General features: G+C 38.4%; 1 protein-coding gene across 1 annotated transcript; it reads left to right on the plus strand.

Annotated features, from left to right (window-relative positions):
* Window positions 1-731: 731 nt before the first annotated feature.
* fgf22 (fibroblast growth factor 22) lies at window positions 732-27,747 on the plus strand. The gene is made up of 3 exons (XM_016256101.1): window positions 732-1,251; window positions 24,143-24,246; window positions 27,553-27,747. Exons 1-3 carry the CDS (start codon window positions 915-917, stop codon window positions 27,745-27,747), a joined length of 636 nt encoding a protein of 211 aa, XP_016111587.1. The 5' UTR covers window positions 732-914.

Below are 27,747 nucleotides of genomic sequence, written 5' to 3' on the forward strand. Positions count from 1 at the left end.
ATCACCTGTTATTTACCTGATGATTAACCTCCACAGACACTGCAGTAAATCACTTGTGATGGCAACAGTTTATTTTGGTTCAGGGCGGGATGTAAAGTGATATGGCACATCTGAGGATGATCAGTTTCCTGAAGGGAAATGAATGACAGTAAGATAAAAGGTAAACAATATTGAGAGTGACATTCACTTAAAGTGACTATGAATAATTCAGGCCCCACCCATCTCCTCTCAGTCACCCAGATGCAAGCCCTGCCCTGAATAAAATGCAGGAAAGGACTAAGCCACCCCACCAAAGAGCAGGCAGACAGCAAGGCACAGAGAGTGAGAGAGAGAAAGACACCCATTTACAGCTTTACTGCCTTATTCAGTCCGTCAGACTTGCTCTCACTGCCACCTTTATCTTATCCTCTCCCTCTCTTTCTCTCTGTAGTCTTTTTGAATCTTTCACTCTCACAGACACACACACACACTCATTGAAATACACTCATTCAACTCAGCTCATTCACAGGCACGGGTCAGGCAGCCTCACATTTCACCTTGCTCTGCCCCTGGCTGAGAGGAGAGAGCCCTGCAAGGTGCAGCCATCACACAGGACACAGGCTTCCTTAACTCTGTCAGGTTGGACTGAGGGACCTGGATGCTCCTGGACAATCTAACAAGATCAAGACATTTCTTTGGGATGGAATTTCAAAGTTCTCATTCATCATTCTGAAGAGCAAGACCAACAGATAGCTGGTTACAAGACCAAAGAGAAACACTTGAGTTTGAAATTGGTCACTTTCTTTTTCAAGGATTTTTTTTACCCTCTCTTCCCATGTTCCTGCTTACGGGTTCTGCGTGAGGCAGAGTGCCCAGCGAAGACCCTCATCATGCCGACTACTTGTGCAAGGTGCACCTTGGGAGTCTGACCCATCATGTGCAAATGGACACCTACTACCGCTGGTCTCCACTCCGACCTCACCTTCGCCGGCTCAGCCCTCCCTTCTTATCCTTTTTCTTTGGTATGCCTGTCCCTGCTCTTTCTAGCTTGCTCTGCTCTTGGAGGTTGCTCACCTACACTGGGCCATGACCCCCTTCATGCGCTGGCACAGGGCACAAACTGCTCGTGGACTCTGGAGCGGCACACGCGCAGCTACAACCACCTCGAGGGTGACGTCCGTCTTCGGCGCCTCTATTCCGCCAACAAGTTCTTTCTCTGCATCGACAAGACGGGCAAGGTGGATGGCACACGTCGGAAGAATTACCCTGACAGTGAGTAGACGCCCAGTGTTTGTCTCCATTCATGTGTTCCTGCAGAAAGGGAGTGGGGCTCATTTGGTCTTTATGATCTTCCATCGACTCTCTTATCACTTGTGGTTTATGGCTCTTTTATTCCTCTGCTCGTAGGGTCAGACTTTTTATGAGTATGTGCAAAGGTGTTGCTAGGTAGGATTTGTAATATGCAAAACTTTTCATTGGAAAGTGTAGGTCCTTCACTGTTATACTGGCTCACAAAATACTACAATTTGAAATATGGTAGTCTGTCTCAGCCCCAGAGACAAAAAAAAACACTTAAAAAGGTAATTGTGCCTTTATCTCTTGCAACTTTATATCTCCTAATTGTGACTTCATATCTCACAATGTGTCTATTTCTTGTTACTTGTGTCTTCTTGTTATTGTGACTTTATGTCCTAATTTGTCTTATTTTTTATGTATATCTATTGCCCATTAAATTTTTTACTCAGAGATGGAAACTGGCTTCTATATTGTAATACGTTTGAGCAGGAGGATTTAACTTAAAACTGAAAAGCAAATCCTTCAGTTTTAAACAGAAAATGTAAACACAACTGTAAATTTCACTGGCAGTTAAGTAGAGTGTCAAATTCTCATGCAAGTTCAACATGTATTCAGCATAAATGTTTTGTTGTAGAATCTTAAAATGTACACTGTACACCGTCAAAAACATTATTTCTGAATTAATATACCTGGTTCATTACCCTAAAAGGGATGATGACTTTGTACTCCTAAAAGGTGTAAATTAATACCTTAGAGCATTAAATGTACTCCTAAGGTTCTACTATAAATCATTTAGGAATATATATAAGGTACAAAGATGTCCCTTTAAGGGTAGTGCCCCAGTGGCGAGCTGTTGTACCCCTTAAAGGCACAATATGTAAGATTTGTTTATTAAGATATCCAAAAACCACTAGAACAGTGTTATATATTTTGCTGACTTGTGTACTTACATTATCTCAAATGTTTCGAAGAATGTTTAAATCCAGAGAATTAAGCAATTTTAACTAGTGACACGGACCGTGTCCATAGTGGCATTGTGTCGCCTGCCAATGACGTCATAACCCCTCGGTTTTGTTTTGTAGAAAACATGGAAACACCAAAGACACTTTAATATGTTGTGCGTTTTAATAGACCGGTGACGACCGCTCAGAGTAGCATTATAACAGAACTTTCAAATGTATCTAGTATGATAAAACAGCGCTGCTTTTTTCCCACATACGCACGAAGGAGCGGAAGCGGTCGACTGTGGCAAAATAAAAGCTCCACTGCTTTCGAGCCATGTGTCACGCTCGTTCAGCGGCCTCGTTTCGCTTCGACAGCTTTCTTCACCCCGCTTCATTCTACTACCTTAATAAATCATTAGCTCATCCATGAACATGATTTCTGCCCGAGTCCCGTCGGATTGCATCGGCTGTGGGGATGAAGTGTGTCCCATGATTCCACACTCAGTCATGGCATCATCAATCTACGCCTTTGATTATTTGTTTATTTTGAATACGCGCCCTCCAGCGGCGAAAATTACATATTGTGCCTTTAAGGTATAACTTTTGGTATCTTTTAAGGTATAACACATTTTTTCTAGGAATGTATTGTATATACTTTTACACTTTAATATTTTAGCCCTGGTGAAAATTGTGGAAGTTAGCATTTCATTTTGATTTAACAGGTGCAGTTGGTCTTCAGAAACGCTACAGTGATAAATAAACCAGATGTTCCTTAAAAATCACTTCTCTCCTACCTCCCAGTTTGATTCCATTATCTTTACACTTTTCCAACTGGAGTTTTACTCTATGTTATCCTGTGTCAGGTTCAGCAGCAGCCTTCCATTAGTTTGAATTTGGGATTTAACTGGTCTGGGTCATGGAGATCACAGTGGGTTGACCCTGGCTGTTGTGTAAGTGTGTGTTGTTGCAAAAGCGAAGTGAGTCAGACTTTTTTCCAGGCAAGTTGCTTTAACTGCTCTGCCACTGTGCAGATCTTAACTGTTGCATGACATTTGTATACAATTTTCTGCTCTCCACGGTTGTATCAGATTAGCTTAGATGCTTGTGCTTGGTATAGCTGGGTGAAATTGTACAGCCCTCAGAAGCAATTTGCTTGCACATTTACTTACCATCCTCTCATTTCCTGTCCCTGAATTAAGGTCCTTTTTAGCAAAGAGGGTCCCCTTTACAGAAAGGTATCATGCATTTACTAGTCTTGCAGAATTTCTCAATATTGCATTTCCTTGCCTTCTCTTTTCTTTCAGGGTTCACATTAGTAGAGGAAATTTTAGATTTTCATAAAAAGGGCTTTGAAATACAGGTTTCATGACTCCGTTCAGCAAATTCAGAATCAGAACTGTTCTTTGCATTGATTTTGTTAGTGTTGCTTTGTTGCTGTCCATCTTGTCCTCTGCATAGACCTCTGCGTCCGTCAACACTGCTGCGTTGCCCAAACAGCCCCGCACTGACTCTCCCTCTCACTTTTTCCAACTCCCGCCCCCAAACTCTCAGGTGCAAAAACAGTTGGAATTAGTCAACGGGCCCTTGGCTAATTGAGGTAGGAAAATATTGTATCAATCCCAGTGAACTGAAGAATAGAACAGCTGAGAGAAGAGGCTTCGATGCAAAGGACTGAAAGAGAGATTGAGAGGTAAAAGATGTAGGGGATATTATTGCATTTGTGCAAGTGCTTTTGCATTGAGCAATACAAATTTCTGGTACTTTTGAGAGTTTTAATCAAACTTCACTCATTATTATTTTATAGAGTTGTGAATGGGCTAATAACAGCATGTTTGGAAGATTGCTCAAGTTTAATTTGTTAGCAAAATAATTTTAGATAGCACTGCTTGAGCCAGGACAAAATTAAGACTTGGAGGAAATGGCTTGCATAATTGATTTCAGAGCTTAATCGGTCACAAACTAGCCTTGCTTTGGCTCCTATTCCTGAAACTTGTTTTTGTCCTGGTGCTGAATGGAACTCAGCACTTTGAGGTTTCCGGATTCAAAGTAGATCGATATCAATCAGCTACAATAAGATTCTCATCATTCACAGTTAATGGTCCCATAATGCAAACTAGACTATCTGATTTGACTATAATTTTGCAGTTGGAGGTGAGTGCAAATGGAGGGTTGTAGTAGTACCTGGCAGTGCTGGCAGTACTGGCTGATGGCACTACAAAAGCGGACACAGTCCCAATCCCTTCACTAGCAACTATTCTGCTGTTGCATAAGCGTGACGCTGAAGGGAACAGACAAGAAAAAAAATCTAGTTTCACTAGCCTCTCAAAAAAACTGGTTAGTGACAAATCATCTACATAAACATTTACAATTTATATCTTGCTTGAATCTCCCATGAATGGAGATTTGCTTTTCACACATAATGGTTTCAGCATCTACCAGCAAAGGCTAACAAGCTAACCAACCAAACTTTGTGGAGACCCATGTGAGAACCAAACCTTGTGAGATCCACCTGCTATCAATATATGCCTTCAATTTAACATCAAAACTCATTTTGATAAAGTGACGCTGTCCATGAAATGAATGTTAGTTTTCTTCAGATATGTTTTTTTCTAACAAGTAACAAATGTTGTAATGTAGTCTACAAGAAAAACTAGTAGTTTAACAAATTTTCTCTGAAATGCATGGACAAGAAACTATGAGTAGAACGAAAAATGGAAATGTCAGACTTCGAAGGTAAATGTAACTAACCATTTACCACCACTTGATGGGTGGTGAGTGAGAAACTAGATAAATCTTAACCAACTGTTTTTGTCTATTCTTGTCTTTGCCAAGGTTGTTTTCTTTTACACTTTTCACATTGCAGGTACTTCTAAAATATTGCTGGCTGACAAAACCAGCTTAGCTCTTTTTTCCCCTTAACATTTGGCTTTAAAAAGAACACTGTTGAATTCTAGGGCGTGTGTGGTTCAGAACATCAAATGCTTGACTTGAGTCCAGGCAACAACACCGCGCTTAAGGAAATAAAGTCATGCAACAGGCATAATCAGAAAAGTCACTTTTGCTAAAATATGGCCATTTTGCAGTTTGCCAGGCCTTTTCCTCCATCTCCCATTTTCTCTCGCTCTCCTTCCATTTCAGCTGTATTTACAAGAGTTGTGTCATGTTTACCAAGTTTCCCCTCACTTTTCTGCATCTTGCTATAGATGTTACTGTTTTCCCTTGCCGTGATTTCATAGGTGTGTTGAGCTTGGACCCAAGTCACGGGAAGAAAATCATCCACCCGTTCTGAATATATTGTGGAATTATTTAAAACATATTTCAAAAAGAGAGACTGTCAGTTCATAGACGCCAAGAGGCCACAGAAGAGAGATTGTGTACTACTGAATGTTGGCACATAAGCCTCTGTAGAACCATGGGAGGTGAAAATAAATTCACAATGTAATTTTTATCATTGTATCAGGTCTGCATATGTGTTATATGAGAATTTGGAAGAATTACAGACAGCTGAATTTAGAAAATGGATCAACAGTTCTCCAGAAGTATCCAAATGATATGAAACAGTAAAGTACTTGAGTTCCTCAAAAAAAATGGGTTAAAGAGTGAGAGAAGGCATGTACTCTACTAAAGATCTTTTATAAGTGTATAGCATTGAAGCACCTGGTCTGTGACAGTTTAAGTGGTAAGGGCACATGGGTGCTAGGTGATTCCAGACGCTTCTGGAAAGTCTGGAAATGTTGCTTACATTTAGCTTGTGGGGGCCTCTTGGACATATTGGTGCCAGGAAAAAAAGAAAATCCTACAAATCCTGCCTTTTTAATCCTTCCGATGGACAGTGGTTCAGAGTATAGTGAGAAAATGCTCGAAATCCCTCTCTTGCCAGGTGTTTTTGGCCCTGGGACGATGAAAAAAAAAAGTGTCACAATATGCTGGAACACAGGAAAGGCTTGGAGCAGGATGAGCCAAGCTGGACCCAGGCCACAGCCATTACGATGACTCACAGTGGAGCCGACGGAGGGAGGAGCCATGGAGGAGGAATGACCGCCAACTCCAGGAGGGCGATCAACGGCGGCAGAGCAGGTGGTGGAGGAGCCCATGGCGGAGACGAAGAGCCAACGAGCCAGAGGGATGCCAAGGATCCGGGGGGCCAGGGTGGAGCCGAGGGCTCTGGCGACCGAGGCAGAGATCCGGAGTGAATGAGGACCAAGGTGGAGCTGGCGGGAGGAAGGAGCCCAATGGAGCCGGTGGGATGGAGTGACGAGGTGCAGCCGGAGGAGCGGAGTCCTGAGGCGACGGGTGGTCGACGCCCGACCAAGGCGGAGCCGGAGGGATGAGGGAGCCCGGTGGAGCTGGTGGATTGACGGGCAACGGTGTAGGTGAGGGAGCTAGGAGCCGAGATGGAGCTGCTGGGTCTACAGGCCGAGGCGCAGTCCGGGCCGAGGAGGCTGGAGGCGGAGGTGAGGGATGCTCCAGCCACGGCGACAATGGAGGATGGCAGACCCGCGGCGCACTCCTGGTTGGACTGGGAAACGGGAGCCTCCTCAGGGCTGGACGGGACCAGCGGGGACAAAGGAGAGAGCAGAGGGGGCAAGTCGGACCTCCAAATCTGTTTCCCAGTCAATCAGGTCCCCTTCGAAGTCCAGCAGTCCCAGATGTATAATTAGCTCAACCTCAGCTGCGGTGCAGTGGGCGGATCTCCACTCCGCGCTCTCACCGTCCACGGCTTGCTTCCTCGCTCGTTTACAACAAGTAGACCCGACAAAACCAAACTGAACAGACTGGAGCTTATAAACACAGGGCAATCAGGGGAACACAGGTGCATGGAATCATAAAGTAATCAAACTAAACAAGAACAGGAAAAAGACCATAAAAGGAAACACAGGAATAACTACAGAGGCAAAACGGGTCCAAAAGTCTGACACTGAGAGTTACATAGCTAAAATGCCCTAATTTTTCTAACCTATTCTCTTTTCAAAGGCCAGTTTTGATCTCATGAATGGATGAAAAGATGTGTCGCAATTAGTAGTGTGCAGCTAGGTGCAAAGAAGAGCCAAGTAACTACTTTAAAAGCCTTTGCCAACTGATTGAAGATGTATTGCAAGCGTTAATCCCACTACAACCAAAACACACCTAACTCTTTTAGCAAATCAGGTAGGCCTGGCAAACATTACTTAAAGGCTTATAATGTGCTTGGTAGTCATCAATTACATTTGCATGCACAGTTTAGATGGGGTAATATTTACCAATGTTCACCGAATTTTTGCTAGGCAAATCCAGTAATTTCAAAGGGAATCCATGCAATTAGGAATTTTGTATGAGAGTGAAAGATTTCTTCATCTATCTGTCTAAGTATACATGACACAATGTGTATTCAAATATTTAAGGATTAAATACCTCCTTCTTTTCATGCGCACCACTCCATGGTCACCTGTAGTCCAATTAATGTTTATACAGTCTAGACGAAGATGAGCTTCGCATTATCTAGGTCTATTAGCCCAACTTTGCAAAATCCAGTTGCATAAAGTAATCAAACTAAACAAGAACAGGAAAAAGACCATAAAAGGAAACACAGGAATAACTACAGAGGCAAAACGGGTCCAAAAGTCTGACACTGAGAGTTACATAGCTAAAATGCCCTAATTTTTCTAACCTATTCTCTTTTCAAAGGCCAGTTTTGATCTCATGAATGGATGAAAAGATGTGTCGCAATTAGTAGTGTGCAGCTAGGTGCAAAGAAGAGCCAAGTAACTACTTTAAAAGCCTTTGCCAACTGATTGAAGATGTATTGCAAGCGTTAATCCCACTACAACCAAAACACACCTAACTCTTTTAGCAAATCAGGTAGGCCTGGCAAACATTACTTAAAGGCTTATAATGTGCTTGGTAGTCATCAATTACATTTGCATGCACAGTTTAGATGGGGTAATATTTACCAATGTTCACCGAATTTTTGCTAGGCAAATCCAGTAATTTCAAAGGGAATCCATGCAATTAGGAATTTTGTATGAGAGTGAAAGATTTCTTCATCTATCTGTCTAAGTATACATGACACAATGTGTATTCAAATATTTAAGGATTAAATACCTCCTTCTTTTCATGCGCACCACTCCATGGTCACCTGTAGTCCAATTAATGTTTATACAGTCTAGACGAAGATGAGCTTCGCATTATCTAGGTCTATTAGCCCAACTTTGCAAAATCCAGTTGCCATTATTTCTTTTACATTGAAACACCTGTGTGACATTTTAAAATGACAAATTATTTATTTGGCCTGACTGAAATCAAACTTTTAAAGAGCATGTAAACGTACTTGAGTCACACAGAATGTCAATTTGAATCTAGTGATCTCTGATGAGATCAGAAAAATGGCCAACGATAACAACATAAAACTGTGCCTAGTCTTGCGATGACACAACTAATGCAAAATATATTTACATTTAAAGATTGAGCACTCTATATACCCAGTGGTGCAATTACTGACAGGCAGTCTCACGGTTCAGAAGGTACTGCTTAGATTCTCTCATCTTCGCTAGCCATACGATAATGTTTGCAGAAAATTGACCCGAGGCCATTTTTTCCTGAATAAGAAGTCATTAGCACTGTTATTATTATTATTATAACTTTTTGTGAGGGATGTAAAACAAGTATTAATTAGATCAGTTGGGAACCCACAGCTTGGCTAACTCATGCAGTACCATATGCTGACTAGCATCTGCCAAAGCCAACACAGTCCACCTCTCTTGGCTCTGAGGCGAAATTAAACAGACAGACAGACTTGGTCTCATTGTGACTTGGTTCAGGCACTAGGCAGCGGTGAATTAAAACACCCTCTTGGGATTGTAGTCGCTCTGAATTTACCTTTTGATTAAAGCTGTTCACCTTCAAGCATATGTTAACTCAGACAGTGTATCTTGGATACTCTGAGCAACTACTGTGGGATTCCCCTGCATGCATTAATCACAATTTGAGATTTACAAATTCTTAATCTGTCACATTATATTGAGGTAACATTAATGTCTAAAACTGCATTTTGGGTTAAATATCAGAAGTCGAAATGCAGGCTTATTAAGCTGATTTCTCTTAGTCTGAAATGATACACAGGAATACTGGCTTCTGCTATATGTCTCCCACTGGGTTTCCTTGCAGGTTCATTTTATTTATCAGTTCTTGACCTAAATTGATGCTTTTTATCATTTGTCTATTTATAATGATACATTAATAATTTAAAGTGAACAGGATAGTCCCTTAAGTTTCTAATCAGACCTAAAATCTTAGGAAACTCCTTAAAAATATATTATGATAAGAATGCCATACACCCAGTACATGTCTTTACACTCTTATACAGCTGACTTGTAAAAAACAGCAATAAAATGAGGCTGAGTCACCAAAATAGGCCCATAGGATTCCCATGGCTACCACTTAAAGACTTTTATCACATACTTTCTAACATAGATATTTCAGTTAATTTATTATTGTGCTTCGCAGGTAGTAATGTGACAACAGATTTTGAAGCTTTTGATTTATAAAACCCATGATATAAAATTTAATTTTAATATAATTTAATATGTTTAAGTTTGTGATTGCCACACAGTATCTGTCTTCCATTTGAAAGGCTGTTGCACAATATGCAACTGGCATAATCATAGTTGTAAAACAACTTATGTATTTAAAACAACATGACAACAAGCAACAATATAAAACAGTGTAAAGCAAACAGCCATATCACCATAGTGGCACAGTTTACTCTCGCTACTGTACCAGTATATTGCTACCGTTCAAAAGTTTGAGATTAGTAAAAAAAATTTTTTGAAAGGAATTGTGAAAAAAAAACTTGTATTCAGCAAGGATGCATTAAATTGATTAAACGTGACAATAAATACATTTATTTCAAAAGATTTCTATTTCAAATAAACTTTATATTTATCAAATATTCCTGAAAAAAGTATCACAGTTACCACAAAAATATTAAGCAGCACAACAGTTTTCCACATTGATAATAATAATAAATGTTTCCCGATCACCAAATCAACATATTAGAATGATTTCTGAAACTTTACTGTCACAGGAATAAATTATATTTTAAAGTATATTCAAGGAGAAAACAGTTATTTTCAATTTAAAATATATTTCACAATATAAGAGACTTCTTTCAAAAACATTATGAAAATCTTACCAACCCTAAACTTTTGAACGGTAGTAGTAATACAGTAAGACTTGTCAACTTTTTTCAGAACCAGATGATTCGGAAACTCTTTCAATAACTTATCAGAAATCTTGTTTGCACGAAATCAGACATAGGACAACGGCAAAAGGCGCGCCACTGTGAAGGCCAACTATATGTGTTGAATGGTTCAACAGCTTTATCTCGCCAAAGATATAAAGTAATTATGATGTGCTGAAATGTGCTGTCCTAAAATGACATGTGAGGGCATTGTCACTTGAGTCCATTCAGCACAATGAGTCATAAGCACACATAGAAATTGCAACTGGATGCATGTGTTTGTTCACTTAGACAGTGGTTGATGGTTACTACTGACAAGTTATATAGCCTCAATGATTTGATTTGGCTATTAAAACTTGAATCACTTTTCAGCAGTGATTGAAGTGATAATAATGATTAATGATTTGCTGCACCTCACAATTGGCTCATTGCTGGTTCTACATTCCACCAATCTTTTGGCAAGCAGACTACATCTGAAACCACTATGCTACTGTCATCGGTAAGAAGCTGTCAAGATTGATACATTATCTCAGTTTCCTGATTAATTTTTCTTTTTGTCTTGCCCTATCACCAAAACTGTGATTTAGAAACAGTTAACTTTAAAATAACTGCAAATTTTCCCACACACTTTTCAATATCTTTTTAGTTTCCTGTGTGGCCAATTAGCTGAAACAACATTTTCAGGATGTATGTTGTCTGTCAATTTTGTGATCCTTCATCTGCAAGTTTACACATAGCAGAGCACACTGTATGCTTATGTATTTATTCTTCTTTATGCATGCCTAATCATAGCCAGACCTCATTTTATGAAAAGGATCTGTACAATAACGATTTACTGATTTCTGTCTGACCTAAATGTTATTGCAACCAACTAAATACAGTGCAACCTGTGTAGTCCGATTCATGAACAAATGACTCTTCTTAGTTCCTTATGTGTTCTTGATTCACTAAAGAGTTGATCAGGGGTGCATTTCCCAAAAGCATGGTTAGCTAACTATGGTCGCAAGATTCATTGAGCTCTATTGGTAACGACAGAACTTGCGACCATAGTTGCTTTTGGGAAACGCACCCCAGATCAGTTACTGAGTCAGTATTTGACTCACTTACTGAACTGCAATTTACTGTATAATGGGCTTTAGTAATTTCAGTATTGAATCGAAGCAAGTTTCATTACCTTCATATACAGTATAAAGGTAGTGTGATCCAGCAATGGAGGAGCCAACTGTGAGGTGAAATCATTATCACTTCAATCACCGCAGAAAACAGATTCAAGTTTTAATAGCCAAATTAAATATATATGTATCATGTCTACATTTCATTGCAGTACACTGAGAAAAAAAAATTGGTGTAGAAACAATTTATGGCATGTGCAAATAAATGATGCTATTGCTTTTCTTAGCACCAACTTTGATTTTCTAAGCCTTTTTAAATTATCTTAACCAACTGGTATCAAAGTCATTTTTTTATGGATGTATGTAGTCCAAACGGATGTCCTAGCACAAAAAATACCAGTGTAGTTCATTAGATTAACATTAAAAATATTCCAAAAATTTTGATGACCAGAAAAACTTTTTGTCTGAATTTTGACCAATACATTTACATTTTATATTTTCATTTGTGATTTTTTTTTATTACTTTTTTGTTATATATAGAACTTAACACAGCCTGATGCCCAGTCTGAAGCTCTTTGGAACATGGGGAGATGTCTTAACTCTGTGTTGCTGATTTCAGTTGCACAGTTTCAGGTTAGCTCCGATCAGAAAGTTCCAGACCAAGGATGAGTGGACTTGGGCCAAAAATCCCCCATGGAGGATAGTGTTAAGGTCAAGGCCTTTCTCACTAGCTGAGTGATTTGACAGATCTGACAAGAAGCTGATGGCCCCTTTGTGGTGCCTGTCAGCTTGCAGTTCACTCCATCTCATTTCAGTGCTCTGAAACACAGTGCGAGCTCCAGCCATGGAAATCGTCCTGCTTCAGATTGACCAAGTGGAACTCCTTGGGCCAGATTAACTAAACAGGGCAAATTAGTGTGAAACCGCAATCCCATAAAAGTACAGATGGGAGTGGAAAGTGGAAAATGCGCAAATTAAAGAACACATATGCAGACAATGCATTGCTATAATGACCAATGCAATCAACCAAGAGCAGTGCAAATTAGCATAGGGTCGCAAACAAGCAGAGACGACAAAACATAGGAGCAAAATGGGTTAAGACATGCATTTTGGGATGTTAATGCCACAAATATCAGTAAACTGACTACTTCAAACCATTTAATTTATATACTCTCCTCCCATAAATAAAGAGGGTTGCATTGGTGCAAATCTGGCCCTTTTTCTAGGCTTGGTTGGCCATGTTTCAAGTACTACCTTCTCTTCTGTTATCTCCGAAGCACAACCTTTGTAATTCCATTGCTATATTTAGGTTAGGTACTTTGTCTAATGAGAGTAAAAGGGGTGATGTAATTGATTTGTGTGCTAGGTTATGGTAATTGTTATGTGTGACAGCAAGTATTAAGCCCTGTGGACTCACACAGGTTCTGGAGAAGTTCAACCGCAGCTTTGTTTGAATGAACCCTGCATGTTTTTTCAACGATGAAGTATTATGCTCTCATCCCCAAGCCTGTTTTTAGTCAGGACGACTGCATCTGCATTTTGGCAGGCGGACGGTTCTCCTCTCATGCAACTTGGTGCAATTAACCACATTTCAACAATGACCTCAGCCTTAATCCTGGGCCTTTTGATAGCGCTGGGTGCAGAAAACAACAGAAGCCTTGAGTCACAAAATAGCCCTTGAATCTGCTTGTAACTATCCGTAGAGGCCATTGATGGCTACCCGCTTGCTGGCAAAGGAAGTGATGCGTGATTTGGAGGCATTGCTGCACACTCTCTCCTTGATTAAAGAAAAGCCCATTTATGGGGGTCTGCTTTCTTTCTGTGCCACCTTTGTGCCTTTTAGTACCTCATAAGACCAGACACACCAGACCATGTCTTCGTTATCCTCTTGCGCCTTCACAGTCCTCACGACAGAGGCACCACTTACGCTCCGGCATGCTAAAACTCTTAGTGGGTGGGTTATTGTCTGCTAGTCTTTCCAATGAGGAAAAATGCTAGCAAGGGAACCATCCTGAGGGTTCAGTTTCACATGCGAAAGAAGCCAGATATGTACTATTCAGGCTTTAGGAGCAATAGAAATCAGTCTTGTTGAAGGTCTGGCCACTAGTTTGCGACCACCAGTGCAGTTACAGCAACCTTACAAGATAAATTTACTTGAGAAGGAACACTGCATAATATGTTAATACATTTTCAGAGAATGTCTTTAATATGAGTCTCTTTTATCTTTTTGCACTGGTGAATTTATTCTACTTGTTTTAAGTATAAACCAGCTTAAAAATAAGTGAAATTTACCAGTGCAGTAAGACAAAATACACTCTAAGAAAACAAGTTTAAAGGCCTCTTCACACCAATATGAATGTTCAGTGCAAAAATTTGATGCAATAAACATTTTAATTTAAATGAACTTAAGTTAATAAGTCTGCTCAGACCAACACAAACATTTGCAAGGTGTTTTAATCTCTTCCATAGCATTGCGAAATTGGTCAACCAATAAGATGTGCTCAAAAATCGGAATGGTTGTTTGAAAATATCGAAATATTGTTTATTTTCTGTGACATGCGGGTTAAAAAAAACAAAAACATTTTTGATTGTTGGCCATCTAATTATTGACTTATCGGTATTAGTCAGAACTTGTAATATTGGTGCAACTAGTGCCTCCAATAATACAGACTTTAAAAATAAAATGAAGATATCAACAGCTACTGTACCTTTACATCTTTTTTCTTACAAAAACTATACCTAACTATAAAATAAACCCCCAAGTGCATTAAATCTGTATTTTGGATCCTCTTTGTACCTCTTTTGTTACAGCTGTATTGGTATATGTATATACTGTATATATTGGTACAAGTATCAACTTCACAGCTAAGTTTGTGGTGAGCAGATTCAATTAATTGCCGTACTTGAAGTGTCTCAGTTTACCTTTTGTGGGCCAAACAGGCAGTACATCGGACATTCTGGGATCTTGTTTTAGGGGTTGATTATGTAATTTGGCCTCTAACCCTGGATCCATTGACTCTGGAAGTGGGCTCCTTATTTGGGACAGTAATTGACTAATGAAAGACTTCCTCTGCCTTGTGAGAATCTCTTATCGCAGAACCAAAAGCAAGGTCTCATTTCTTAATCTCGATAGCAGTGTTTTAAATACATTTATACCATACACACATAACAATTAGCTAGTTCGTCTCTGGCAGATCAGTCATTTGAATTCAATGAATATATGTATACAGACTTAGTCATTCGTGCAACAGTAAAATGTTGAACGTGTAAAATAAAGCCATGCAATTTCACTGCAAATCCAAGATTAACGTGCACCAAAGTGCTCAGTATTTTAACAGTTTTATGTGTCTTTCAACTTTTCAGTCAAAAACTTCAAACATTTCCAAACATAAAACCCTTCTACAGCACCAGGAGAACCGGTCACTGACAGAAAGAGCCATCTGTAAATTTAGGCAAGGCAGACGAAATGACAGAAAGAGACTTGGGGCCCTGGCTAAGTCTGTCTTTGTCCCCATCTGACCCCTACTCTCCTTCCTGGCCTCTGTGCCTCTCACCTAGGCCATTTCTCTGTGTGCAGGGGGTAATGGGATACCTGTCACTGGCTCCAATGGCCTTTGAAGGACCTGGCTAATCCCCAGAGCTTGCATTCAGTGAGCCATAAAAGCGAAACGAGGCCAAGGGCAGGCCCCTGAAACTGTAACAGCTCTGAATTGTGTGAGAGGGAACATCACCCAAGTGTGCAACCCTGGCAAATGAGTGTAATAATGGACTCTCAACTGAGTTCAAGTGCATTGATGGTTGTGGTTCAAATTTGCACAACCTCACTTGCTGGCACAATAGCATCTAAATGGCTTCTGTGTTGGTCAAGTCAAGTCAAGTCACCTTTATTTATATAGCGCTTTTAACAATACAGATTGTGACAAAGCAACTGAACAGCATTAATTAGGAAAATAGTGTCAATAATGCAAAATGACAATAGTAAACACTCATTTTTCAGTTAAAGACAGTTCATCATTGAATTCAGTGATGTCAACATCCAGCTCAGTTTAAATAATATCTTTGCAATCATGTCAACGATAACGCTGGAAATGAAGTGTCCCCAACTAAGCAAGCCAGAGGCGACAGCGGCAAGGAACCAAAACTCCATCGGTGACAGAATGGAGAAAAAACCTTGGGAGAAACCAGGCTCAGTCGGGGGGCCAGTTCTCCTCTGACCAGACGAACCAGCAGTACGGAAAAATCAATATAAGACGTAATAAAACAGGCGATGAATAATATTAACAGCAATTATTATATGATGCAATCAAACTTATAGCAAAATGTGGTAGTTCTGTATGTTGTTTCAGGGTTGGCATCATCTGAGGTCCTCTGAGGAGTTGCATCATCTCTTCTCAGGTGTTCTGGATCCAGACTGAAGCTTGTGTAAATCGGCAAAGAACAGAGAAACAAATACAAACATAATTAGCGTAGCTGCTGTTCCAACCAAGCAAAAATTATTTGTTTAACCCATCCCTTGGTGTTGGTGCCACCAAGGGATGTACATTATATCAGTACCATAACGGTTATCGGCCTATATTAGAGATTATTTTTATCACTATTGGTCGATATTGGATATTTAATTGTGCATATTTATAATATCCATTTTATATATTTGGATGACATTTGCTATCATCTAATGTTCACTTACAAACAATAATAATTTAATAACAGTCAAATGTAATCTTTAGCAAATCTCACAATGAATATCCATTCTATATTTATATTTTTCAAACTGCATAATTTCCATATTGTATATTGTAGTATTAAATTGTTGATTTTAGTATTTACTAATTAAAACAATATATTATAGAATATTAATTGGGGCAACAAAGTGATTATTAACCATAAGATGAAAATAATTGTCGGCTTATCTGTCATAGTTAGAACTTGTAATATCGGTGCATCCCTAGTGCCTCCAATAATGTGAAAAGAAGATAGCAACAACTACGGTACATTTACACCTTTTTTTCTAAGCAAAACAACTTAGAAAAAGATATAATCCTCCAAGTGCATTTAATCTGTATTTTGCATTCTCTGTGTTGGTATAACTTTATTGGTAGTACAGTATAAGTATATATATATATATATATATTGGGGTAAAATTGCAGATCAATTTCCTTATTAAGGATAAATGTTGTTTTCCAACCATGACCCTCTGGTGCATAGAATAGAATATTGTTTTTATTCTTTCATTCAGTCCAGCTTGAGTGAATATGACATGCTCTTTATTATACTGGAGCCCATTGAAACACATGGCGAGAAGTAAAGGGCAAGCCTGAAACAGATGTCTCACATTACAGCCAATGGACATTTATGAGAATGGACAGTAAATGCTTGGCAGAGTTGTTCAACTTCAACGTGTGTGACACCGTCAAAAATCTTTTTTTTATTATAATTTTTTTTTAAAAACACAGTGCAGATTTCATCACCTTTTTTTATGAACTATAGCAGTTCCTATATGCTTTTGTTCATGCTGTCTGAAATGTCAATATTACAGTCCATATAATAACTCACTAAAGACGTGTATGTGTACTATGTATTATATAACAATATTTTAAACTTTTAATTGATCTGGATCACTAATATTGGTTTTATACTGATAGTTAATTTTTAAAAACGCTAATATTTAGCAATTTAATAACACTGTTAAATTTAATCTTTTGCAAATATCAAAATTAACATACATTTTTATAATAATTTAATTATTTGTGATGCCAAAATCCACTTGTAGCATTTTAAATTATACATTTTTTTGTTTGTTTTATTTAAAATGTATTTAGACTAAATAGTATAAATGTTAATATTGGCTATTTTTTGCTTAATTATTGGCTTATTTTATTGAAAACTTCTTAAGGAAGTCTAATTATCTTTGAAAAAGGTGTTTATAACTTGGTGGTTCTCTGTTCTTGTGTTGCAACTGCAGCAAGGCCACAGCGCATCTTGTTCAGGCTTATTATTGCTGAAAAATCTATTTAACGACCAATTTAATTGTGAAAAAGAGCATGTTTACCTCACACACAAGCCTCTGGTGCAATGGATAGCAGACTAATAGGATGAGAAAGACTGATGTTATCAAAGCCAGCGTAGTTTAACACACACCACCCCACCCCCTGGAGATGGCAAGAATGTGGGAACGAAGAGAGAAATCAGGCCAGGCAAAGAATCGCCTCCGCCACGTCCTTTCTTTGCACTCTCGTTGTTTATTTCATCCCTTTCTTTTTACTACTTTCGCAGCCCGGATGGACCCAAATGCAAGTGAGTACATCTGAACAAACCATTGTCCTGCTTCTAAATGGCAAAGTGTATTTTTAATTTTATTTTATGTGCTGTTTGCGTGTCTTCTGCCCCCTAAAACATTATTTTATTTTATTTTTATACACTCCAGGCAAGACATTTCAAACAATTTTGATATTCTGTAACAGGACATTCAGTCATTTTTAAGAGTGACTAAAATGTCCAAACCATTTATTTTTGGTTCCACCATATATATATATATATAATATATATTACATATTACAACCAAGGGGGCCATATGTGTCTCAAAATAACTAGTTTGGTTGAACTTAAAAGCGCTTGTGAATTAATCAGCACTGTGTAACAATTAGTTTCATACTGAAAATCAGTTGACATGCAGATGGACCCCATTTAGTGCCGAAAAGTCAAGAAATATCTAGCTTTTTTCCACACATTCAAGGAGCATTGGAAACTGGTATAATAAACAGCTTAGCTGTACACATTTATTACATCAATAACAACCATAAGTTACGTTTATGGCTTTGTAGGGTGTCATGGGATCTAAAAAGGACATGAGAATCATTACTATAGGCTGAAAAGCCTAGACAGACTTACGTAATTTGAATAACATACAGTAATACGAAGCCAAGGTGGAAAGCTGCACTAAATTTTGGAGCATAGACAAGTTATATTAGTATACTAGGACAGAAACCACTGAGGCTACAAGGTCCTTTTCATAATCCAACCTTAGTGTATATGTGCAGTATTTAGGTATAGGTGGAGAGTTTTACAATTTAGAAGAGGTATATGTGGGTAGAGAAGACGTGTCATAGATTGTAGCCTTTGAAGACTTCATATAGTTATGATGCATGTCCAGAAACTCATGCTGGAACTCCTCAGCAGCTCTTTTTCAGGATCATTCAGCTGTTAATTAGCTCATAAATTTAACAACACAGCATAAGCCGTTCCTGCATACAAGTAAAGTTGTTTGACCCCCACCTATGGTCAGTGTAGAGCTGCATCTCAGGAGTTGTAGTAAAATTGTATTTTTTGCCATAAACATTAATTTTCGGATTAAATCCATTATGAAATTACCTGACCCCAACAGAACACGGAAAACTTTTTTTGACTTGCATCCAAAGAGGACCCCAAATCAGTTGTAGAACAGACAATTAAACCATTATGAAATGGCAGAGGTTCCTCCTTCAGGCTGAGGCTAATTTTACTTTTGGTGTGAAAGGGCCTTTACAGTTGCCAAAAATATAACTTTTGGGCTTTTCGTTATTAAAAATAAATAAGCAAGCCCAGCTCAGGTGAAAAAAAGTAATGCAAAAGTAATGTAATGCATTACTTTCCATAAAAAGTAACTAAGTAATGTAATTAGTTACTTTTTTATGGAGTAATGCAATATTGTAATGCATTATTTTTAAAAGTAACTTTCCTCAACACTAACCATCAGATGATAACCTCTTTCCTCAGGGCACCAGCATTAGGTGATAATTCGATTTTGATGGTAACGTGGTCCAAAAGTAGGGCAGAGCGGTTTCCCGCACACTTGAAACTCAAGCTGTTTAAAGCAGCAGTGATTGGGGTGGGCTCACGGCCTGAACACTCATCCCACACACATTGGCCTCGAGTTCATTCAGCTCAAGGGCACCTAGGAGGAGGCTGATCTGATCAAAGGTGCTGGTCACGGCCATTAGGCGCAGCAATAAGGACCCAGCATGAAAAGGTTGTGATCTGAAAAGGGTTAGGAAAGAAAAGGAGAAAAAACAACATCAGGACCCTCTATAGGAAAAAAGCAAACTGTGAAAAAATTGAAAAGGTACGTCAATCAACTACAAGCACCCAGTTGGACACAAGAGATTCCCAGGCTTTCACCCGAAGGGGCGACAGGCCAGAGAGGGCTGCTGGAGGGGGCAACCTGGGAAATTAAAGACCCTCTTTAAAAAGCATGTAAGGGAGGGGGTTCGCCGGAGAAACTTAGCTCCATCTTTCACCCTGTCGACCCCCTCCTTCTCTTTTAATTGATGTGGGTGGAACTTTGCTCTGTGTGACAAAAGCCGGGTCATTAATGAGACCTTGTCAGCTTCCAAATCTCAGGTAGGTAACAAAGGCCTATTGGGAGCAAAGGGCCAGTTGAAGGAAACATAATTTTAGGAACCTCCTGACCTCCGCCCTGGCTTTCCTTATTACCAGCATCCATATCCCGCGTTCTCCAGCAACTCCTCCTTCTGCTCCTCTCACCCGACAATAATTCTTACAAAGGAAACGCTTTGAGAGCTCCTTCCTGCTTTTTTTTTCTTAAATGATTTGCTTTCAATGTCAAAAAAGGCCTGAATGATATGAAGATGGGCTCACGTCCAGAAAGTAAAGGGTGGGAGATTAAGGCAAAAGTGAAAGAGTAAAAAGACTGTGCAAAGGGCTTTCAGAAGTTACATGTGAGATGGGAAGAATGCGTAGTCTACACTTGACTAAGTCTGTAGAAATGAGGATTTTGCTTGTAATAGTTTAAGCAGCTTCTTGCCAGCTCCGGCCAAAACATGTCAAAGGTCAAGAGAGTCTGCCGAAGATGAGATGAAAACAAACTCAATGCAGTTTCTCTGAAATTATTCTCACCTGCCAAACCCATTGGTAATTTTTAGGAATCTTGCCTAATTCATTCATTAACTCCTGTTCTGTGCTAAAAATCCTTTACCTAATTTGTTGCTCCTGGTCAAAAACTGCCTTAGTTTTGGAGTGGGGAAAAAAGCATTATTTGTACATAATTTTGGCAATGTTCACTCAAAAACTAAGGTCAGATTGATAAGGACTACAATTAGCCAGTTCTAAAAAGAAATGCTTGTGCTAATTGAAGGAAAACAAGTTGATTGAAATAATTAATACAATATTCAGAAGTAGTATAGCATAAGGAGAGATTAACTATTTTTTTTTGTAGACATCACAAATGTATCATGGTGTGGACAAAAGTCCTAAAAAAGTATTAAAATTATCCCTTTTTCCCACAAGTTGTCATGACCTGTGTGAGCAACGTTTTAGTCCAATGCGATAACATAAACTAGCATTTTTGGGGAAAAGAATATCTTCTCAGAATTAAAATGACTGGAACACAACATGATGGTTGTTATTTAGAAAATACTACTGACAAAAAGCATAATGGTGTATCCATTCACATTACTCCGCTGTACTGTAGGCCTCAGTTAGTTGTAAGCTGTATGTGTTGAATGAATCACTACAAAGAACCATCTCATTTGAGCCATTCTGTTGTGATTCGGACTAAAATGGTTGTGTTGTGAATATTAGCCTCTGAAGTATTTTACTGCCTTCAAAGATTAATAAAGGTCCAACTGGCCTTTATAGGTGTTTGGTCATGCGTCAAGAACATGAATAATTTCACCTAGACAAATCTGCACCAACTACCCTTTGGATTTTCTCAACTCTGGTTCAGCTGAGTTCAAATAATGGTACAGAAAGTAACATTTATATGAAAATTATGGGAGAATGGGATTTTTTATTTTTATTTTTTTAAGAAAGGTTTTAGCGGATTAAATAAAGCACTAAAACCAGTTCTTTATTCAGGAGGTCTGCCTGATTTTCAGAGCTGAATTGGAATTGACTCACACCTTTGAGCAGCTAATAATGAAAATTAGAAGTAACAGCACTTACTTCAGACACCGGTGTTTTTCATTTGACTGGACCCTTCCTCATAAACTCAATGTGAGCTCCAATCATCTGGGAGACTGGATGGATGTCTTATAAGCTGTTTGCACGCGTCCGTCACCAATGCAACCATGTTTGTAAACACGGCAAGTAACTAACACATTGGCCTTCAAAGACAGACATTATAGAATGAGATTGTAGCTGTATACCTGAGTCATCTATCAGCACGTCTTCATGATGAAGGGCTACATTATCCGCATAAGTTTATGAAAACATTACGTAATTTACTTATGTACTGTTACAAGAAAAAGATTTCATGTCACATTCTGTTGCCTGTGAGCTGCCCTATTATTGCTTCCTTTATTTTAATTTTAAACTTCAATATATTATTTATTATTTTTTTAGGCTTTTTTAATTTTTCTTGCATTTTCTAGGTTGTAATACGTTTAAATGACATTTATGCATTTGATGGATGCCGTTTGATTAAAGGTTGTGTTGATTAAATACTTTGCAAGTCGATTTGGATGAAAGCATCTGTCAAATGCATAAATGTAATGTAAATGTAAATACAACCTAGAAAATGCAAGAACATTTAAAAAAAAGCCTAATTAAAAAAATAAATAAAAAAAATAAAAAAAGAGTATTTCAATAATGGGATGGCAAGCATTGTAGGACTGTTGTTTGCTTTTTGCTTTTAGAGTTTACCACAAAAATACACATAAACAATAATGAATAATAGAAGTTTGTTATATAGTGACATTAAATTACTGCAGTATCTTCTGCTTTTATTGGTGTCAGTGATTTAATTTCCAAACTCACTGGAAATAGCTTACATCCAAGGATGTTATTCTATCGCCAAGTCTTTCTGATAGAACACAGTATTTTTTATCATAATAGAACATTTTTAATTCAACAAGTACATTCATCCCAGGAAGTGTCACAAAGTTGCAGACGATAATTAGTCTATGAGTTTAAACTGGAAGAAATGACTGTTGAGAAATAGCTACACCTGCTTAAACCTGACAGCGAGGGTTTACTCAGTCACAGCTGAAAAGCTTTAACCAGAATCCCAAATCCAAGTTTTTCGGTCTGCCACCTGCAACACATGTGTTCAACAGATCTGCCTTCCTGTGTTTTTTTGTGTTCGTTTCCCAACTGGCGCTAGGTCAACATCTCATTCAGCACCTCAACGTGTTAGTGTTTACAGTCCTTGTCCAAAGCCAACAGCTGATTTGTCTGCACCGTTTCCCCTTGCAGTATTATAGAGGGGCACCCAGCTGACACCAAATGGTTTGCAGCCTTTTGTCTTTTTTCCTTTTAAAGCTGCTTTTTATGAGCCTTAAAAGCTCATGGATACTCTCAACAGATAACACCAGACATTATGAAGTTTGTGATGTAATGGATTTGCACAGATTGCCAGGACAATCTCACGTCATCTCCAAAACAATCTGCCATATTGTCATGACAATGGGCATGCCTCCATTTTAGTGCAAAAACAGCATTAGAAGAACCTAGCATGATGGACATCCAACCATAATCAATCTGAAACCAAATTGCCAGATCATTAAAAAAAAAGCTTTAGATAGAGTCGAATAGGTGAAATGCAATTTTGACTATTGATTTCATTACTTGAGGCAGAGCATTGGAATGAAAAAAAAATTATTGCGCTTTTTTTTTTTTAAGGTTGAACTTTTTAACATGAAACTCAGATTTTTAGAATGCAGTATCATGTGTGAGATGCTAAAAAAAAGTGACGTGAGCGGAACAGTCATACACATCCATCTAGTGCATATTTGGAAGAGCACAACGGAAAAGCAGCTCAGTGTAATGCAAAAATTTGTTCTCTGTAAATGGCCCCTTAAACTCTTTCTCAAACATTTTTATTTACATTAACAGGGATATCTTTTCCTGTAGGCAACACAGTTTCACAACAATTTGTAACCATTTTAATTTGTTGCAAATTCATATAAATACGACATACGCAAATCCGTTGACATGCACCCAACTGAGGGGTAAGTTTTGGGGTGGGTTAGGGATAAAGTTTAATACATATTTTTTCATGCAAATTGTACATTTTCTCATAAATTACAACATACAAATGTGTATGAAATTCCACACTCGTAATATATCTGTTTTCTCAAGAGATTGGGTTGAAAATGCCATTCTTGTGCGCAACCAACAGAAAACAAGATCACCACTGATTCATGCATTGATCACCATTAAAGCCAGATTTGTATTTTGGCCAGTACACCCAGAATCAATTTGTCAGTAAATAAAATATGATGTCAACAAAATAAGTAATGCATTACTTTACTTGCGACTTGTATTCGTAACTTTAAAGTTTTATCCCCAACACTGGCCATAATATCAATCTAGTATATTGTAGTTTTCTACATTTGCGTTAATTATGCCATAAGTGCCACATGAGTTCCAAAGAAAACCATGTCTGGAAATCTAGGTTGTTCTTGGTGGATTCACAAAGAGCATCATTCAAACTGGCCTATTGTAGTGTGTCCTGTTTTTTCTTGTCCTGGGAGAAAAAAAAACATCCCTAGAGCATATGGATGCCTGGTTTTCTAATCAGCAATGATAGAGTGGCTTTTGATGGAGAAACTCGCCCTTTCTAAACCAGACTTCTGTTCCTTTTTTCCCCTCCTCAGGTCTGATGGAAATCCGATCTGTCAGTGTGGGAGTTGTCGCCATCAAATCTGTCAGCACTGGCCTGTACCTAGCTATGTCCAAAAAGGGAACGCTCTTCGGATCGGTAGGTACATCGCAATGTTTCAGCATCTTTTAGTATTAACATTTTGCAAATTACAGAAACAAAAATGTGCAAAAGCGGGTCATCCAGTGTATATCCTAGAACTAACATTACGTCTTTTACCGGAATGTCCAAATCTTTGGTCGCTTACTGTTTTTGTGAAATTAGTGCGTGCCACCAGACAGTTGTTTGTGGCTTGTTTAATGAAGACGCCCCATTGCATGGTGCACTTTAACTGCTCTCTGAGAAATCTCACTCTGGCAATCTGTCACCCAGCCATGATAAGATGGCTTACAGATGGCTATATCTGTCCCCCGATCCCCAGAGTAAACATGACAAACCTTGGGAATCACTCGAGGCCTAAGCACCCTTCTTTTCTTACTCTTTTGAATGATTATTAGTCACATTCACTCATTCCGCAGTGATCTTATCGAACTGTAGGCTAAAGCCGCCTTGACCAGGACTCTTAAGTGTTGTTGTTATCATCCTTTTTGTCCCTTTTCAAGTAAATAGCTCTATCCAGTTGTAGCAGAGTGGCAGAGCTCTCTTGGCTTCGTCAGGCAGCTTTTTGAGCCCAAGCGAGACAGTGATGGTTGATTTACAATGACAGGCTGGTTGAGATAAATACAAATGTGTAATGGGTATACAATGGGATGTTTGGAACATAACTCACTCCCAGATTTCTGAAGCTGTTTTTCACCACATGGTTCAGTGAGCTTGGTAAAACAATATGGTTTAATATGCTAAACACTAAAAGGAAATCACATACTCAGGACTTGGTGATCCAAATGTAATTATTTAAAGCTGCAGTCCGCAACTTTTTTGGGTTAAAAATGATCGGAAATCAATATTTGAGCAAGTACATAACCAGCCAGTGTTCTAAACTATGGCCTTACTTTAGCCCGATTCACAACTGTTAGCTTCTAATAATGTTTTCTAATTTGAGTGGTACGGGTAGGTTTTCACGGGAAATTCGAGCATGGCACTGCGTAAAGAAGTTGTCCCGGCTACTAGGCTATCGCATGTGAGGATCCTGCAGGTGAAGGATCGTTTATAGCCTTTTCACACAGCAGCTGGAATAATTAACTGTATCATTTTGATGGAGGATTGTAATCCAGAAAGGATTATGTGTTTATGAAACACATGTGAATGAAATTAAATTATATTCCAGTTTTAAGTGTGCTTCTGATTACAGATAGCCTGGGATTATACAAGATTTGTATTTTAAAGACAACCAGTTCGAAGGGAGCATAATTTGCTTTTTGGGTTAAAGGGGTCATATGATGCTGCTAAAAAGAACATTATTTTGTGTATTTGGTGTAATGAAATGTGTTTATGCAGTTTTAAGTAAAAAAAAAAAACATTATTTTCCACATACTGTACATTATTGTTTCTCCTCTATGCCCCGCCTTTTTGAAACGCATCGATTTTTACAAAGCTCATCGGTCTGAAAAAGCGAGTTGTGCTGTGTGCCAGCTATCCAATGCATTGTGATTGGCCGAATACCTCAAGCGTGAGACGGAAATGTTACGCCCCTCACTAAAAGGAAATCACATACTCAGGACTTGGTGATCCAAATGTAATTATTTAAAGATTTTTTATTTTTGGGTTAAAAATGATCGGAAATCAATATTTGAGCAAGTACATAACCAGCCAGTGTTCTAAACTATGGCCTTACTTTAGCCCGATTCACAACTGTTAGCTTCTAATAATGTTTTCTAATTTGAGTGGTACGGGTAGGTTTTCACGGGAAATTCGAGCATGGCACTGCGTAAAGAAGTTGTCCCGGCTACTAGGCTATCGCATGTGAGGATCCTGCAGGTGAAGGATCGTTTATAGCCTTTTCACACAGCAGCTGGAATAATTAACTGTATCATTTTGATGGAGGATTGTAATCCAGAAAGGATTATGTGTTTATGAAACACATGTGAATGAAATTAAATTATATTCCAGTTTTAAGTGTGCTTCTGATTACAGATAGCCTGGGATTATACAAGATTTGTATTTTAAAGACAACCAGTTCGAAGGGAGCATAATTTGCTTTTTGGGTTAAAGGGGTCATATGATGCTGCTAAAAAGAACATTATTTTGTGTATTTGGTGTAATGAAATGTGTTTATGCAGTTTTAAGTAAAAAAAAAAAACATTATTTTCCACATACTGTACATTATTGTTTCTCCTCTATGCCCCGCCTTTTTGAAACGCATCGATTTTTACAAAGCTCATCGGTCTGAAAAAGCGAGTTGTGCTGTGTGCCAGCTATCCAATGCATTGTGATTGGCCGAATACCTCAAGCGTGAGACGGAAATGTTACGCCCCTCACATACTGTGATGCCGTGCCCACGCAAGGAAGATAATTCGGTTTTCAAACAGAGATGACGACAAAGAGGCAAAACCTATGGACTGCAGCTTTAAGAAAATGGCCATTGAATGGCCCCTTATAATATGAATATTGTGGCCTTAATGCTCAAAATCTGCTTTAAAAAAAATAAATTTCAGTCGTCTCGTGTAGCCAGACTTTTGACTTTCGGAAATAAACTTTTTAGCTTATCCTGGCAAAGGATATATAAAAAAATATAAAATATAAAAAAAGGCCTATAGATATATAATAGGAATCTAAATGTTTTGATATATATATATATACATATATAGTTAATATAGATGTTAAAACCTTGATATCAGAAATGTATGTTCTTGTCATTTGAGGTAAATTTGGCAATATTTTTGTCATTTGTATGAACTGCATTATCAGTTTGAAATATGTATAAGTTGCACTGTTTACAACATATATATACAGTATATATATATACTGTGTGTGTGTGTGTGTGTGTGTGTGTATATACAGTGTATATATATATATATATTGTCATATGGTTCTGGAGTTCTTAAAACGGATGTCTTGTTTACTTGCAACCAAAAAGTTTATAAAATACAGCAACTAGCAAGTAAATCAGAGTAGATGTTGATTTTAGTCAGCTCTTTGAAGTTTTTAATGTTCAATCTTCATCATATGTTAAATAAACAGACTCTTAATGTTGCCATCATGATGAATATGTTTTTGAATTTCGTAAGCAATAATGAAGACAAATAAAACGTTATTTTCATTAATGAATTCAGATGGCATTTTAGTTATCTAGATTAAAACTGAATTTATATGAATTTGACAATGAAATTGACTAAAATTCAAGAATATTTTTATAAGTGTATAAAAAAAGAACACTACAAGTACTAAACTACTGTAAATGTTTTGATGTTGTCAACAACACAGTTGGAGTAACTCAAACTGCACTCTTCATTCGACTCCTTGCAGGTCAGATACAGCCCCAGCTGCAAGTTCAAAGAGCGCATAGAAGAGAACGGCTATAACACCTACGCCTCGCTGCGCTGGAAGCACAGGGGCAGGCAGATGTTTGTGTCGCTGAATGGCCGAGGGAAACCCCGCAGAGGTCACAAAGCTAGACGGAGACACCCATCTACTCATTTCCTCCCTATGCTGGCCACATAG

Source organism: Sinocyclocheilus grahami, unplaced genomic scaffold, assembly GCF_001515645.1.
Source record: "Sinocyclocheilus grahami isolate Dianchi unplaced genomic scaffold, SAMN03320097.WGS_v1.1 scaffold1397.1, whole genome shotgun sequence".
NCBI classification, from domain to species: Eukaryota; Metazoa; Chordata; class Actinopteri; order Cypriniformes; family Cyprinidae; genus Sinocyclocheilus; species Sinocyclocheilus grahami.